An 18,114-nucleotide genomic window follows, 5' to 3' on the forward strand; every position below is an offset into this window, starting at 1 on the left:
TGTATGCCCTGACATAACCAGACTTTTCAGCCATTTGGAATTCTCAGAGGATTGAAGTGCTGTGCCCATTTCTCCTTCTCCTCTAACTTCAGGTAAAGGAAAAAGAAGGAGAGTATAGATTCTTATCTCATTGGAGCCCGAGAGAGATAGTTTTATGTCTTTGAGCTTAGAGGCAAAGCACCTGTATAAAAGCTTTCCTGATATTATTTCCTTGGATGGAGCGTCACATTCAATTGGGTAGAGAAACGTTTCCACAAACACCCAGTTTAGCATTTTCATTATGCCCCCAACATTGTCTTAGGACCTGGCAGATTGTCTGACATTGGAAGGAAGCCAGTGCACATTTGTTAAATCAATTCACACATTAAGCAGTAATTCTCATCAAGATGGTGGGAGTGCGAAGATTATATGACTTCGCAATCTTTCAAAAATTAGTTATCACTTTTTTGTCTTCAATTAACATCGCAATGTTGCAGGGAGAAACACCTTAAGCAAAACTAATAATTGTTATTTCTTGGCAAAATAAAGAAGAAGTGAGTATCTCTCTCCACCAGCAAAGTCAGGAACTGAGAAGAATCATAGAGGATATAGAAGGCTGTGCTGATAGGAGTGAGGAACAGGCAGGCAGAAGGAGTGCTTTGCAGGGTTTGGGGAAAATCAAAGTAGAATGTTTGGACTGGATGGATGTAACTTTAGAGATAAACCAATTCAAACACCAGAAGATACAGGAGGAAATGAGACCCACACACATCATGCAACCTGCCTAAGGTCACTCTTAACTTACCAGCAGCTCTGGGTTAGGGAAGCAGAGCTTCTGACTTTGGGTCTCATCATTTTGCTTACCACACAGGGCTGCCCTCCATGAAAGACTGAACGTCTTCTAGCCTGGCAGAGAAAGTGCCAATATCGGGAATATCCCTGGGATAATCTTGGTTCCAAGGACAGGGCCAGTGTTCTCTAATATAGGCAAAGAAAAGCCACAAACGTTTTGTAGGTTCATAAGAATGGCCATTTTACTTTTCACTTCATTCCAAAATAAGTTCTTATGTATCAAAGCAGAAGTAAATGACAGAAATGCTGAACCTTTCTAGTTTAATAGAAACAATGTTTAAATAAAGATTCTAAGCCATGGATTATAAGTAGAATTAAAATAAGTGATCCAAGATACAAGTCATCCCTCAATTTATAGCTACATGGCTTAGTCACATGCGTATTTCAATCCAGCTTCACAACCACCCCATGGGCTAGGAGGATGAGAACTGCTGTCTCCACTTTACAAGTACAGAACTGAGGCTCTGGATGATCAACTATCGGCCCAAGGGCTGACACCTGTAAGTATCAAAGCCAAGGCCACGGCTGAGTTCTCAGTAAATCCAAGGTCCTTCATGACATGTAAGAGAAGTACAAGCACCAGGATGACTGGGAACGTCTGTTTAAAAATGGCTAAATCTGCTTGTTTAAGGTAATTAGATCCAGAGGACTTGGCACAAAACTGAGTTTCAAAAAGGGCTTTGAAGAGCAGGTGTTGACATGTGGCCAGAGATTGGATTTATAGAACGTGTTCTTGGTTATTCAGGGAAGAGGGGCATGTTTCTGAGTAATCAGAAGCCCTGTGTGAGAAAGGAATATTTTCTAGGATATCTGTGTGGCTCGTGGAGCTGGTGGATGAACTTAAGATTCCCTGGACCCAGGCCTTCCCACTGGGAGGCCTGGCCTGCTCGAGGGCAATGGCTATACATGGGGGAACCAGGCTGCCTGGAAGCTTTCTCATGGGAGTGAAAGTGAAAGCCTGTCCCAAGCTGGCTGAATGGCAGGCACATTGCTCCTTGGCCCATTGCTGTGGTCCTGTCTCCATCCACTTGGGTCCTCTTGATTTTTCTTTCTGCCAAACAGCTTTCCCCCATGATATCCAAGGACTTGGTTCTTTTCTCCATTCCCACAGAGTAGATGCAGCCCTCATTTCTAATAATCTCTTGGAGAAACTCTTGCCTTCCCTGCGCCCCCCCATCTTTACTTTCAACACACACAGTCCATCGCAGAACTGCCCTCCTTAAATACTCTCTGATTACAGACACAAGTAGGAGCAATGAATGATGTGTCTCCTAGGCCAGGTGGGTGGTAGGGTAGCTGACACATGCTAGAAGGAAGTCTGCCCAAAGTCACAGAGGAAATGAAATTCATATTGAAGGCAAAAGAAGAGTACAGAAGAAAACAAAAAAGAAGGCTGGCGATGGATTGGAAAATGGGAAGAGGAATTACTGGGATAAAAGAAAGCTGGAGGGTGGCCTAACCTGGAGTAATCCACCCAAAATAAGGCAACCTGGTTATAGTTTGCCCAATAGGTTCAATGGGCCAACACCATTTGAAGCGGCCTCTCCTTTTCCATTTGGACTCCTTGGAGACAGTCCTCAGCAAGCTGAAGCGGCAATGCTAGGCATGGGCTTAAGGGCTCTTGTTTAATCTGAAGCCTTTAAAAAATAAAATAAAAGAAGCTGTAACTTTAACAACTATCCCTAAAGCACAAAAGTTAAAGTTATTTGAGGAACTGCCATCAGAGGTATCGTAATGTCTTACTTTAAAAATTAAGCAAAATGTTTCATTGTAAAGACAAAGTGTTGTTTTAATATGAAACATGAATTTCCATCAACATTAACATCTTTAAGGTTAAATGTAACACCACCAGTCTCTGTATTTGGAATTTGGAACTTGTAAGAACCTGCCTTTTCCTGATTCATATGAGGACACAATCACACCTAGATTGGAAGATTCACATACTACCAGCAACACCTAGAATCATCTTTAGATAACAATTTGGATCACAGACCATGGAGAAAGTTTGCCCTAAATGTTCCCTTGTGTGACCCTGTGACTACGGGGAACAAATACTGGTGATTAGCTATTTTATCAGGCAAGCAATATGGGAAGAGGTAGGAGGAAGGGGGTAGAGAGAGAGAACTAACATTTTGACTGGCAACTAAGTAGCAGACACTTCCCTTTATTTCGTATTTAATCTTTTCAATTATGACATGAGGCAAATATTTCCCCTCCTTTAAAAAAGCAAAAACTGAGGCTTGGAAATGTTAAACAACTTCTCCAAAGTTGTACAGCTGCTCAGTAGTAGGTGTGACTTAAGAGTCTGTATTCTTTCCACTGCTGTGTGACATGATTGAGCCATATGCTTCCCTGTGGTCAGGGAATGTGTGGCTCCACATGATTTCTACCCTGCGATATTCAGAAACAATTAACTGCTTCCTCTCACACATCCTGCATAAGTTTCATTTGTATCCCAACTTGCACCAGGCTGACCTCAGCAACACTTCCATGAAAGTCAGATCTGATGGCTTTTTTGAGAAAAAGGATATGAAAAAAAAGATGAGAAGGCAAGACACTCAGAAACCAAGCCCCTTTCCCAAAATGACAAAGAAAAGCAAATTCCCACTGGGAGCAGGAACAGGATCTAAGGACCCCATCTAGTGAGTCAATGTACTAACTAAAGCACAAGATCTGAGAGTTGGAATTAACCATGTTGGGGATGTCCCCCTAAAGAGACAAATCAGCCCCAAAGTGTTCCAGAGCTGTAAATGAAATTTGGATTGATTAAGAAGCAGCTTGGCATCTCTCCTCTCCAAGTACAAAACCCTGGGTTTTCAACCCTGTTCCAGTGCCAGGTCTGCTCCTTGACTGAGCTGCATCATTCCAGGCTCAGTCTGGGCACAAGCCACCACAATCCCCTCCTTCTTTCCATTTCTATAGTAGGACGGTAACGGTCATGCACAGGTTCCTCGCTTCCTGCTGCAGTCTTCACATATATGTGGGCCTCTTGTGCTCCCATCGTATTCTTCTCATGTGTGGGTGATCTCCTAGGATTCTTAAGGAAACAAATAGGTTTTTTTAAAAACTACAGCAGAGAATTCTCCCATACAAGATGGACTAACAGCAACCACATTGACCCTCCCACCTGAAATAACCAAAATCAGACACAACATTTGAAGCAATAGTTTTCAAGACACTAGACAACAGGCAAGGAGGGACAATGGTCCTGGAGAGACAGAAAACAAATGAGGAGAGACCCACAATTGCCTGATCTTACTGCTTTGGGAGAGCTTTCAGGCCACTCAACTATCTTTTGTTGTTAACAAAGTTTCTCATTTTTTGTCTTTTAACTGTTAATCTATTTGTGTATTTATATTTAAAGTGGGTTTTGTAGGCATCATATGATTGGACCTTGTTTTTATAGCCAATGTGAAATTTCTTCCTGTTAATTCGGGTATCTAGACCATTTACATTTAATGTGATCATTGATATGGTTGGGTTTAAATCTACCATCTTGCTCTGTTTTCTGTTTGTTCTACCTAGCTGTTAGTTGTGTCTTTTTAACTCTTTTTCTACTTTATTTCATATAGATTTTAGAAGAACCTCATTAAGTTCTATGAAAAAAATTGATTGGGATTTATATTGAAATTACATCTGTTATACAGATCAACATTGTTTGACATCGTTATGTTATTAACACTTTCTACCCAGGAGCATGGTATGTAACCCCCATTATTTAGGTATTATTTAATGGGTTTTTTAACCAAAGTTTTACTATTTTCCATAAAGGTATTACATATTTTTGTTAGATTTATTCCACAGCATTCTACATATTTAAATACCAATTACCATCACAAATGGTAATTTTTAAAATCACTTTTTCTAATTGTTGTTGATGTTGAAAGTGTAAATTACTTTTGTATATTGATTTTTGTATCCAGTGAACTTGTTAAAATTTCTTGTTAATTCAAGTAATTTTTCTGTAGATTTAGCTTTTCTTTTCTTTCTTTCTTTCTTTCTTTTTTTTTTTTTTTTAGATGAAGTCTCGCTCTTGTCCCCCAGGCTGGAGTGTGATGGCGTGATCTCGGCTCACTGCAACCTCCGCCTCCCAGGTTCAAGCAATTCTCCTGCCTCAACCCCCAACAAGTAGCTGGGATTACAGGCACCTGCCACCACACCTGGCTAATTTTTGTGTTTTTAGTAGAGATAGGGTTTCACCATGTTGGCCAGGCTGGTCTAGAACTCCTGACCTCAGGTGATCCACCTGCCTTGGCCTCCCAAAGTGCTGAGATTACAGGCGTGAGCCACCGCACCCAGCCAGATTTAGCTTTTCTATGTCGACAATCATACCATCTGCAAATAATGACAATTTTGTTTCTTCCTTTTCAGTGTTACACTTTCTAATTTTTTTTTTGAGATGGAGTCTTGCTCTTGTCACCTAGGCTGGAGTGCAATGGTGCGATCTCAGCTCACTGCAACCTCCACCTCCTGGGTTCAAGCGATTCTCTTCCCTCAGCCTCCCAAGTAGCTGGGATTACAGACGACCGCCACCACACCCAGCTAATATTTTGTATTTTTAGTAGACACGGGGTTTCACCATGTTGGCCAGGCTGGTCTCAAACTCCTGACCTCAGATGATTCACCCGCCTCAGCCTCCCAAAATGCTGGGATTACAGGCGTGAGCCACTGCACCGGACCTATACTTTCTAATTTTTAAAAATCCTACTTCATTGACTAGGATGTAAAGTATAATATTGAATAGAAGTGGTGTTAGTGAAGATCCTTGTTTTATTTCTGATATAAAGAGAATGCTTTCAACATTTTACTGTTAGGTATGATGTTAGCTGTAATTTTTTGAAAAAGACATCTTTCAAGTCAAGGAAGTTCCCATTCTGTTTTTAGTTTGCTGAGAGTTCATATCACTGTTAAATTTTTTTGAACTTTCTTCCCCTATTGAGATGGTCACATGAGTTTTCCATTTTAGTTTGTCAGTAAACTAAATTATATTAAATTGATTGTCTAATATTAAAAGGAGCTTGAATTTCTGTTCAGCCAATAAAAATGCACTGAGAACCTCCTTTGTGCTTGAGCTTCCTCTTGGTCATCTCTTTTCCACATGTGCTCATACTGTGCTTCTTTTGGTGAAAGGCTTTCAGACACTTAGCTTGTTTACTGTGTGAATGGTATATAGAGAGTATAACCAAGAGTTCTTACCTCAGATATCTTGGGATTGTCATCAATTTCTGAAATTTCACATGGTCTGTCACTTTCCTAAATTGGAAAAAATATAATAATAAAAGAAAGAAAGAAAAAGAAGTGAAGGGTTATAGCATTTGACCGTAACTATGATTAAAATCAGTGGTTTTTAAATCTGAGTGTACATTAGAACAAACAAAACAAGCACAGAGGCATCTAATAACATCCCCCCTCAAACCAAACCAAACCAAACCCATACCTAAGCCAAGAAATATCATTGTGAGTTATCAAAAATAATCCAGGGTGAGAGTAGAGATGAAAAAATATTGGCCCTGAGTTAATAATTGGGTTCATTATACTATCCTCTCTACTTTAGTATATGTTTGAAATTATAATTAAAAAGTTGTTTTTGTTTTTTCAAGATCAGTGCCACAGCTTTGTCATCCAGAAATTCTGATTTAATTGGCTTTGGTGATTGGAAATTTTGAGCTTCCTAAATAATTTTAAAGTGCACTAGAGGTTGAGAAACTATTAGTTAAACAATACTGCCACTAACCACAATACTTCTTGATGTGTTTAAAATTTACAGCTTGTCAACACATCTTTACATGTAAAGATGTTCATCATCCATTATCTCATTTCATCCTTATAACTTTCCCTACATCTTAAAATAGGGAGGGTAGTTTCTATGACTCCTATTTTGGAGTTGAACTAACCAAGACATATTAAATGTTAAGGCACTTGTCTAGGATCATACAAATCATAAAGTGGCAGAGTCAGGTTTAGAACCTCAATTTTCAGTCTCTTAATTAATGTTTACCCATATGATAACAACCTCGAATGTCAATAAATAGAGAATAGAATTAGAACCCAGAGTCCACATGACACAGTTGTGTCACAACCATGGAACCTTGTTGGATATGGGTCTAGGTGGCCTTTGAATTCTAAGCATAGTCCCCAGAACAGTCTGGCATTGGAGGGGTGGATTGGATGGGGAGGATATAGATTCCCTTGCGAATTATACATTTTCAGATGTGTGAAAAAGGCAAAGATAGATAGAGCCACATACTTCTGGATACATCCCTATCACGGACACCTCAGCCCCTCTTCATCTCCTATCTTTCTTAACGTTATCTGCATCCGTTCTTTGTGAAGCTTGTGTGCTTTTGTTTCTCAACTTTAGAAAGCACACCCACTGTACAGACATGTGTTTGCCATGGCAACAGACGTCCCTCTCCACTGCTACTTTTTGTTACCCCAAATACCATCTTTGCCAGGAATTCCTCAACTGACCTGAAGGTTTTATGACAAATCAGCTCTGTCTGGTGCCTAATGTCGTGTCTGCAGTGGAAATTATGGCCCAGAAACTTCCAGCATCCTGTCCTCAGGAAACAGACATGGGCCCTGAATTCTGATACCCTTAGTCCAAAAGCCAGTTCACTGAAATACTGATGGCTGCCTATACATCTGGACCCAAAGAAGCTGGTAATCACCTCCATGGCCTCAATGCTGCTTCTTCTTCGGTGAATCAAAGTAAATAGTAAAGCCACCAGCAGGGCTGTGGCCACCAGCGATGGTATGCCCGCCGCTAATCCAAGAGAGGGCCCGCAGTCCTGGCACAGAATGAAAAACACAGGGTCAGGGGAAGCCCAGAGTCTTCAAGAATAAAGGAAAAATTCAATAGAATAAAAATAAAACAAAGAATCTGCATGGATCATAAACGTCATATACAAAATCAAAAGGGTAATGAAATACTGTGCAAAAATGTTTGTAACACACATGACAAATGATTTACTTTCATAGGACTTAATTTACGCAGTTTAAATCTATTGGAAAGAGTAATGATCAAGTAGAAAAATGGGCAAAGGATATGAACAGGTATTCTTTAGAACAGAAATACAAATGTCTCTTCAATGTAGGAAAAGCTGAGATACAATTCAGAGCAACAATTCGATGTCATTTTCATCTGTTTGGCTAAAAATAAAAGCTTTTATTATATGCCACACTTTTTTTGTTTGTTTGAGATGGAGTCTGGCTCTGTTGCCCAGGCTTGAGTGCAATGGCACAGTCTCAGCTCACTGCAACCTCCGCCTCCTGGATTCAAACGATTCTTCTGCCTCAGCCTCCCAAGTAGCTGGGACTACAGGCACGTGCCACCACACCCAGCTAATTTTTGTATTTTTAGTAGAGATGGGGTTTCACTATGTTGGCCAGGCTGGTCTCTAACTCCTGACCTCATGATCTGCCTGCCTTGGCCTCCCAAAGTGCTGGGATTACAGGCTTGAGCCACCGTGCCTGGCCCTACCACACTATATTAATACGAATTTTAAAAAATTTATTTGCACTTAATGTAAATGACGAGTTAATGGGTGCAGCACACCAACGTGGCACATGTATACATATGTAACAAACCTGCACGTTGTGCACATGTACCCTAGAACTTAAAGTATAATAAAAATAAATAAATAAATAGAAGTGACATTTAGCCTTTCAAAAAAAATTTATTTGCACTAAATGCATTAACCTATTAATTTTCAAATTCCCATTTTGCTTTGATCGGAGTGGAAATAGTTATGCTTTTAGTTACATAAGTTTTCAGATTTGCAGACTATCTGGAAATATTGAAGATAATCTGCAGAAACCCTATAAAAGTGCAACTGTTATTGAATAATGGATTCACCTTCACTTTAGGTGGGAATTGATTTTATTGAAGAATAATAAAAGTATATGAATCACAAATATATAAGTTGATGACTTTTCACATGAGGAATACACCCATAAGACCAACACCCAGATCAAGAAACAGAACATTAGCAGCATCTCAGTATCCCCCTCAAATCCCTTCCAGCCTCCTTGTGCGTGACCACTATTCTGAAATCTATAGCCATAGAGTAGTTTTGTCTGTTTTTCAGCATAATATAGATGCAAATATAAGATATGCACTCTTTGTGTCTGGCTTCATTTGCTCAACACTTTGTGAAATCCATCTGTGATTTTGCATGTTCTCCCTCACTTTTGAGCGGAGCTGGTCAAGAGTAATTGTTAAGCCAGATTCTGTGCTTAGTGACAGTTCACCTATCAAACTTTAAAGCTCGAAACAAATGCACAAGATGGATGGAGCATTATTATTATCCCCATTTTATAAATTTAAGTGATATAGTTACCGTTTCTTTCCCACCTGTAACAGGAGAGGACGTCTGTATGGAAAAAGAACATATATTGTAAAAGAACAAAAAGTCTATGGAATATACATTATACAAGACAATCTGCCAAAGGTTAGGCTATAAAGCCTAAAGTTTATCCCTCTGCTAAACTTTCTGTTAACAACTACCAAACAGAACCTAACTTGATTGCTTCCCAGGTAAGAATTGGAATAAAATTTAGCTACAAGGAGAAAAGAATTAGGAAATTCAGGCAATGTCTTCATCATTCACCCTGTGGATGTGCAGTGACACATTTTACAACACAAAAGGGCTTCCTCCTGTCCCTAGTCAGCACACCTGGCACACTTTGGGCCTACTTGTCCCCATTGCTAGAAGGGAAACACATATAAATAATGGTGGAAGCAAGGCTCTTTAAGGAAGCCCTGCTTGTTTTCAAGTATGTGATGACACAGACGGCAGAAGTTGTCAAATATCCATGCTCCTGGGGATAATTCTACATGAAATGAATGCATTACATGTTTCTGGTCCACCTCTTAAGCAAGGTTATTGGATTTCACTCATTTATAAGATATTTCAGGCAAGAGTTTACCTTGATTAAGAAATCTAAAGGAACAAAATTCTGCATGGGAAACTATGTAAATTACACTAAGTGGTATGCTGTGGGATTAAGAGCACAGGTCCTGGGCTCACACTGCCTGCCATAGAACAGCCATTTCTCAATTCACAAGCTAAAGGGCTGCATGTCTCCATCTACACAATATCTACAGGGATAGTAGTAGCTGCCTCTAGGGTTATTAGGAGGATCGAATGAGGAGCAGAAGTATGAACTCTTGTCATCCCTTTACACTTTGCAAAGCTCTGTCCAGATCTGTTATTTATTTAATACTCTCAGCAATCTCATCAAGTATATTGGAGTCCTGGGGCTTGGACTTTTGACAATTATTAACTGCATTTTACAAAGAAATGTAATAGATCTCAGAGAAGTTATGGGACTTGTCCAAGGTTTCACAGATAATCATAACTCTAATCTGAACTTGGATGTTTGACTTCCAAGCCCAGACCTCTTTCTCAGAAAGCTCCCATCAAAAGAAGGTTTTGATGACCAGGCACTGAAACTTGGTACTTAAATGGTTGTCCTTTGACCTAATCACAATCTCCCCCACCACCACACCCACATTACTTTAATCCTGCATTTCCCTAAGGTGCTCTGTTTCTAAGGGTAGTAGGAAGAATCAGCCATTGTTTCAGGTAAGGCTTCCTGTCTTCAGAGTACAGAAAGACACTCAGGGTGGCTTTCACCAAAAAAAAAAAAAAAAAAAAAAAGGGAAGGTGTTAACTCTAAGAGTATGGGAGTGTCCCATGGAGCCCAAGGACAGGTGGGAAGCTGGTCTCTCCAGGGACTGGAGCTCGGAACGGGGAACTTGTGTGAACCGAAGGCACCCTCCTTTCTCCTTCGCTCCAGAGTAGCATGGCCTTCTGCCTGTACTGTTCTCTGATGTTTGCTTCTCTCTTTCTCTCCAGATGGATTTTTCTGCCCTGATAAACTCCTGCTAATTGTACCAGCTAATGCCATGGAGCACTTAGGATATGCCAGGCTGTTCAAGAATTTTTCCCATATTGACTTATTTATTCTATACAACTGCCAGTGAATAGTAACAGGACTATGATGATCTCATTTTACAGATGAAAGGAGCAAGGCACAGAGAAGTGAAGTAACTTGTGTGAGATCACACAGCCCTAGGTGACAGCCCCCAGGCAGTCTGGCTCTGGGATCCATGCTCTTAACCACTGTGCTACATGGCCTCCATGGCCTAATGCATTGTCTTAGTCCCATTTTTCATACTTGACAGTTCAGTATAGACTGAACTGACAAATTGACTGAACTTGACATTTCAGTCCTCAGCAGGGACTGGCCAGCAGGGAGCCCTGTTACAAACTCCCCACAGAGAGGGATCCAGGTGCCCACCTCTGTCCCACTTCCCAGGGCACTGGCATTCCCAGGGCACTGGCATTCCCAGGCTACCCAGCTGCACTGAAGTGGAAGGGTTGTGCAGTAGAAACATGACTTCCAGGCAGGATGACCTACCATCCCCATTGTCCAGAGAGCTGCCCAGGACTTTCAATGCTAAAAACTGACAACACCAGGCAAAGCAAGATGGTTGGTTGCTCTACACGGGATCAAAGGGGTGAAGAGACAGTTCTCAGAGAAATTAGCTGTTAACCAAGAGAGTACTCCAAAGGGTGATGACTGGCCGCATAAGGGCCCTCTTCCACCGCATTCACCCCCACTCCCCAAGAAATGGCTTCTTGCTGCTCTTGATGTGATGGGCCAAGATAACACAGAACCTGGAGTGTCTGTGGACCTGCTGGGTTCCAACAGCCAGGGGAAATTTCCATCAGTGATTGAAGGAAAAGGTTTTCACAGGAAAAAGAGGAAGAATTAGGGAATTTGCCTGAAGCCAACAGCCAGAAGCTGAAGCAGGGAAGCAGAGCAAGTTGGGGAGGTTCAGAAGTGCCCACCAGAGGCTGGAGCAGGTGCCAATGTATTCAGTTCACAGAGGTCTGGGCAGACAGTGGTGGGCACCACAGGTCCAGCAATAAGTCACAATGTTCTAACTTTATGCTACTCTCTAGAACTATGCCCCCATGTTTCAGTAAAATGAGCACTGGCTTAGGAGTCCTCTTACGAGTAAGATTCAGTTTATTTTCTTTGAATAACTAGACAACTTATCAGAAAAATGTGGCACAGCCAAGCCCACTAAAAAACTGGGCCAGAAAAATGCCTTGCTCAACCATAGCAGCACTACTGATCAGATAACAATCTTGGCTCTTAGTGTTATCTATATGCAATGTGCAAACAGAAGATGGAGGATCAACTGTGGATTGAAACTCTACCATCAACAATTGAAAACCTCAATTTTGACTTGCAACTAAATGCCATAATCAAGAGCCATAAAATGTTCATTCTTGTTGACCCAATCATTCCCGTTTTAGAATACATACAAGGAAATTATCTTAAATGCAGATAAGGATTCTCTAAAATGCCATGTATCACAAAGTTATTCCTAATGATAGTTAATCAACTAAAGAAATAATTAACTTGAAAAAATATTATGCGATCATAATATGATCACATGATTATGTGATTAACCATATAACAGTTCTGGTTATAAAGACTAGTGGAAAACATTTAGATATAAAATTATATGTAGAGTAAGAAAACAATAGTACAAAGGCAACAAAAGTCAAAATTTATGTAACGCCAAACAGGACAGGAAGGGTTACACCAGTTTTCTGCTGAGAGAGTTTAGGTGTTTTATTGTTGTTGTTGTTTTCCTATTTTCCTTTTCAAAATGTGTATTTATAAGTTTTATAATAGAAATAAATTCTCTCAGCATCTCTCAACTATTCCTGAGTGTGTTTTGAAAGTTTATGTAAATGGCCTATAATCCCAGCACTTTGGGAGGCTGAGGTGGGCGGATCACCTGAGGTCAGGAGTTCGAGACCAGCCTGGCCAACATGGCAAAACCCCGTCTCTACTAAAAAGTGCAAAAATTAGCCGGATGTGGTGGTGCGCACCTGTAATCCCAGCTACTCAGGAGGCTGAGGCAGGAGAATCGCTTGAACCCAGGAGGTGGAAGTTGCAGTGAGTCAAGATCATGCCACTGCACTCCAGCCTGGGTAACAGAGCAAGACCTTGTCTCAAAAAAAAAAAAAAGAAAGTCTGTGTAACTTATCACCGTGTGTGAGGTTTATGTGAGTTCTGGAGACCTACTGTAAATTCTGCACTGGTCTTCTCTGCGTTGCCTGGTGAATGGGGGCTGCTGTACTTACTGTGTTCGCCGGCAGGGTGAAGTTCAGTGAAAAACTCTGCAAGACAGAAGTAAACATTAAAGCTCCCAGGGATGGTCAGCAAGCTCCTGACTTCCTCAAACTCACTGACCCTGGTGGATTCCGAGAGGTCATTGATCCTATAGACTCAGCCAGCCCCCATCATCATGCACAGTCTTGGCCCCAAAAGAAGGAAGAGGAGGCAAGGAGCCTGTCATGAGTTCCTCCCTCAGCATCAAGTCAGTCTTGCCACTGCCCCCAACCAGGTCCTCGACCAGGATCAGATGAAGAGGCAGCCTGCAAGGCTATTACCTGAGGGGTCCCATTCACAAGGGCAGCAAACACATGACTAGAAAGTTAGCAAAAGGCTAAAATTATGTTTATTCCCCCTAGAACTCCTTTGAGACAGAAAACTGTTGAATTTAGAAGTATTTTGTGTTTTCTCCTTGGAGTAGAAGGTAAGACCCCCAAAGGGCATGGTCTAACAAGAACACCTGATCCTTACCTGGGAAAGGGAAGGCTTCTGTTTTTGCTGCAACTGAGGCAGAGGTTCTAGGCTGCTGGAGCTGAAGTGGCCAGGAGGACAGGGGAACAGCAAACCCTTCTCTTTCCTCCCCTCACTTAATAGCTGGTCTCAACTCTCCCGCAAATATGGAGTCCAAATTTAAAGATCGTGGGCTCAGTAGGGCAAGTAGTCTGCCCAGGGCCTCAGGTGGCTCCTTTTCTCCTCCCTGTCCCCAGCCCCTGTTACTCCAGCCTTTCCAGGCTGCTCCTTACCAAGTCCTTTCCCTACCTAGATTGGAATGATGGGTGGACCTGTTCTGACTCGGCCAGTGAAACTATTTTCCCCTCTTTCCCTGGGTAGAAGTGGTCTTGTTCCCACTTTCTGGACTCTCAGCCCCCTTGGGTCCAGCCACCCTGGATTAATGCCTCCTGGCTGGGCCCTCCTTCAGCCTCAGTCTCCCTGACCCCCAGATATTTCTCTGGGCTTGGTCTACACCACAGCTTCCCGTCTTTCCAGCATCCCAAGACCAGATTCTGTCGTTCTAGAAACAATGCATTTACTAAGTTTTAAAATGAAATGTTATCCAACAATAGGAATGTTGTGAAACATTAAAGAATCCAAAAGAATCATGTTTCACACCTGAATTACCTGAAAGATCATCTTTCTTAAAACCCTCATTTTCCAGCAGAGGAAACTGAAACCCAGGGACTCAGAAATCACCTCATGGGCAAATGAGAACAGTTGGAGCCTATATCTCAAAACCAGCCAATGGGCCCCGGTCTATGTGACTCAACCCCAACCCGAAAGATGGTAACAGAGGATCTCATCCCAACATATGAAAACTGACAAAACACCTATTTCAGCTGACTTACTGATGGATTGGAATTCAGATGGGTTAAGGAACAAGAAAATCTTTTGTGAAACAGAAGTGTTTTAAGCACCTAGAATGTGTAAGTCCCCCTAGCTTTTGCCCCAAATATTATATCCTTCAATCAAGGTGGCCCTGCTCGACTAGCACGCTTCAGTGGTGCCTCTGTCACTTCTCCACCTCCTGGCAATAGGACGCCCACATTTTATAGAGAATAAACCAAGCCTCAAAAATTTGAACAGGTTTCCCAAGTCCAAACAACTACTTAGCTGTCACCAGAACCTGAGTGTCCTGGTGACAGCCTTTTTCCGCCACTCTGCAAGGCTTCCCAGCAACTCCAGTAGTCTCTGTGGATGAATCAGAGCACCCAGGCTGACAGCACTGTGCACCTCTGCTTCTGGGATGACGGTGGAACACAGGGACATCTGGGCCTCTTAGGTCAGGGTCCTCTTGCTCAAGGGACCTAACCACTGCTCTTCACGCTAGCACCAGACCAACAGGTGCTGCAAGGACACTGGATGGTCGCTGCACTGAATGCAGCTGCCCAGAGCCTTATCTCATCAGTGGGCACTGAGGACTGACGTCAGCAGCCCTAAGACAAAGCTTCCTTTGGGAGGACAGTAGAAGAGGGGGTGCAGCAACAAGTGGGCCATTGCATGTGTTGTTTATCAACATTTGGATGACGGAGATTTTGGCCAATTTTAGAAAGACACTCATATTTTGTAAAAACACAGTACAGTGCTCTCATGGAGAGAAAAACATCACACAAATTAGGGTAGAGAAGAATCTGATGCAGTGCCCTTCAGAGACACAGCTGAGTGGGGTGATGCAACCCTGAGCTTGGAGCCACCTGATCTAAATTCGAGTCCAGACTTAGCCACTTAGGAGCTGTGTAGTCTTGGATAAGTCACTCAAACCCTCTGGTCTCCATTTTCTCACAACAAATCTATTCTCCAAGGCTCAGTTTTCCCATTCTCAAAATGGGATACTATTAACTTGCCTTGCCCACTTCACAAGGGAATACCGTACAGCTGTCATCTGTGGCAGCTCCTTTCTCCCAAACTGTAAAACACCCTTTGTGTTTTAGGGATCACGTGGTAGCATATTCTTTATGGCCTGGCCAGCACAGAGCTAAGGATAGGAAAGTTCTTGTGGAATGGAATTGCAAGCATGAGTTAGCGATAATCAAAGTACTAGAATTTGATACAATGCAATTATTGCTTACTGCTGGTCTGAGCACTATGCAGTATCTACACAATGATTCTGAAGGCATTTTGGGATCTCAGTGGCTGAACGTCCTTCATTATAAGTTTGCAGTTTGTGAGAGGAAGGAGGAAGAGACAGGATAAAAACTTACTGCTTTTGAAGGTGTGCTGGGTATAAGACCCCATACTCACAACCTCCCCATGAAGGGAGCACTATTATTCCTATATTATACCTGTGGAAACTGAGACCAAGATAGGATTTGCTCACCAGCTTTTAAGTGGTAGAGATCAGGTTAGATCACAGATCTTCCTAACTCCAAAGACTGAGCTCTACTCCTTTTAATAATACTTTTTGTAAAAAAAAAAAAAAAAAAAAAAAAATTTCACAAGGAAGTGAGATTACACAATATTCTTCTTTTTGTGTCTGGCTTATTTCACTTAGCATAATGTCCTCCAGGTCCAAATAGGACAAACGTGGCAAATGGCAGGGTCTCCTCCTATTCTAAAGCTAATATTCAGTTGTATATATACATATAAACCACAGTCCCTTTATCCATTCATCCACTGATGGACACCTAGGCTGTTTCCATAATTCTTTAGTAAATCACAGAACCCTCTTCTGTTTTCTCTTCTAACTTAGCAAACTTCATTTGATTGAGCCACAACCAAATATCTATCACAAGTAAACAAGAAAGATGGAAAATTTCTGATCATTGATGACCATTCATGTTGCTGATGATAGAACAAAAGGCCAGATTAAACAAGTAAGACAGATAAAATCGTTGATTAGATCCATTGCTTCAACTAGAAATGGAACATAGATGAAACATCTACTCTGTACTCTTGTATGTGGGAGTTTAAAAACAAACCTTAATACCAAAATAAAAGACAAGATCAGCAAATATTAGGTGAGAAGTTTAAAAAATTATTGATATTTTGCATATAGGAAAATAATTTAAAATAAAGTCCCTTTACTTCATTGTACATTTAATTGAATTTGGAGGTTTTTTTATAGTAAGAAGTGAAAGTTCGATTGAGAAGAGATGCCAGCTCTCACTCACCATTTTTGACAGTCTCCCAAGAACCTTCTTCGTACACTGCCTTTGGTAAGCTCCTTTCTCACTGGCTTTATTGGCTTGTGTCTTTCATTTGTAGGAACAGTTAGCTGACAAAGCTGTGGAGGCAGGCTGAGAGGTGGCTCCAAGAGAACCCTGGCCAAGCCATTTATGGTCAGGGGAGTAGCCAAGCCCTCAGTCCATCCCTCAGGAAAGATGGGCTGCTGCTCCATGGCCACCGTGTATGGCCTGGTTCACCCACCCTCTTTGCCTTGATTTTCTGTCCTTCTTACTTTTCAGGCTGCTTTCTTGGCTATACCTCCATCTCAGCAAAGAAGCCACAGCTGGCCTAAGAGCTTGGGGGCTTCTGCAGCCTGCAGCCCTTTGGAAACAATGGGTTACACAAGGCTGAGGCTGGCCACTCCATCCCCAGCTGACAGGAGTCCACATTAACCATGTTACTGATAATGATGGAGTCATTGTGTTACATGGACAGCAGCATGGACGTTCAGGATGTCTGGAGGAGGGGTGGGGGCCCATTCTGTTGCAGGAGTCACACTGCTGGGGGCTCCAGCTGCCGCAAGGTGCTGCACTCACTGGCCAATGAGCTGCCTGGTGTGAGTTTGGCCTCACCCCCTCTCTGTTTTTGTATTTTGGGTGGGAAGCTCACTAGACCTGGAGGAAGCCATGGACTTGGGCTGCTTTGTAACTTACAATTTCCCTGTTAGGGATTTGCCTCTTTAAAATGGTGAATGAGTTGCTAATAAAACAACAGAATTAAACCAATAATTTGGCCACTGAAATGAAAACCACTGTGAGAGGAGCAGATAGGAGTGTAAGGAGAAAGCGACTCAAGTGACAGAGGAGGCCGTTGCTTTAGATGACTCTGGGAGATGGCACTGAAGCTGTGCATGAAAGATGAGAAGAGGGCAGATTTGTGAAGGCTTGAGGGAGGAGAGCCCCAGGCAGAAGCCACAGCAAATGCTAAGCCCTGCAAGCTCGGTGCACTCCCAGAACCGGCAGGAGGCCGGTTGGCTGGAGCAACATAAACCAGGGAGTGACCCCGGAAGGGGCTAAGGACGGAGTGAGTTTGAGCCCTTTTGATGTGGCATGGGAGGGCATGGTAAGATTTTCATCCTTAGAGCCTTTCCCAAGGGTTTTTCAGTGGGAGAGATGCATGATGTAATTGCTGGTGACGAGGATTGCTAGGGCTTCTCTGTGGAGCGAAGATCACATGGGAAGAGAGTGGAAGCAGGTGGCTGGCTAGTGGAGTCCAGGTGAGCGATGAAGGTGGCTGCTGTAGGAAGAGAGCAGTGAACGAGTGTGTTCTCTACTGTGGAGGTGGAGCCACTGGGATTTGATGATGAAAAAAATATGGGGCAGGGGAAGGCAGAGGTGAGGGAAAGAGAAGAATAAAGCCAACTCCTGGGTTTGGGGCTTGACTAACAAAAATGGAGACGCTATTGGCTTACGCAGG

General features: G+C 42.3%; 1 protein-coding gene across 1 annotated transcript; it reads right to left on the bottom strand.

The window, feature by feature from the left end:
• Positions 1–991: 991 nt before the first annotated feature.
• On the bottom strand, positions 992–16,752 carry OPALIN (oligodendrocytic myelin paranodal and inner loop protein). Its single transcript, XM_054436574.1, has 6 exons — positions 16,644–16,752; positions 13,008–13,043; positions 9,174–9,206; positions 7,503–7,622; positions 6,028–6,084; positions 992–3,868 (listed from the first exon to the last, which is right to left on the bottom strand). The coding sequence occupies exons 1-6, from the start codon at positions 16,644–16,646 to the stop codon at positions 3,692–3,694; spliced, it is 426 nt and encodes a 141-aa protein (XP_054292549.1). The 5' UTR covers positions 16,647–16,752; the 3' UTR covers positions 992–3,691.
• Positions 16,753–18,114: the final 1,362 nt, after the last annotated feature.

The sequence above is a fragment of the Pongo pygmaeus genome, chromosome 8, assembly GCF_028885625.2.
Source record: "Pongo pygmaeus isolate AG05252 chromosome 8, NHGRI_mPonPyg2-v2.0_pri, whole genome shotgun sequence".
Taxonomy (NCBI): domain Eukaryota; kingdom Metazoa; phylum Chordata; class Mammalia; order Primates; family Hominidae; genus Pongo; species Pongo pygmaeus.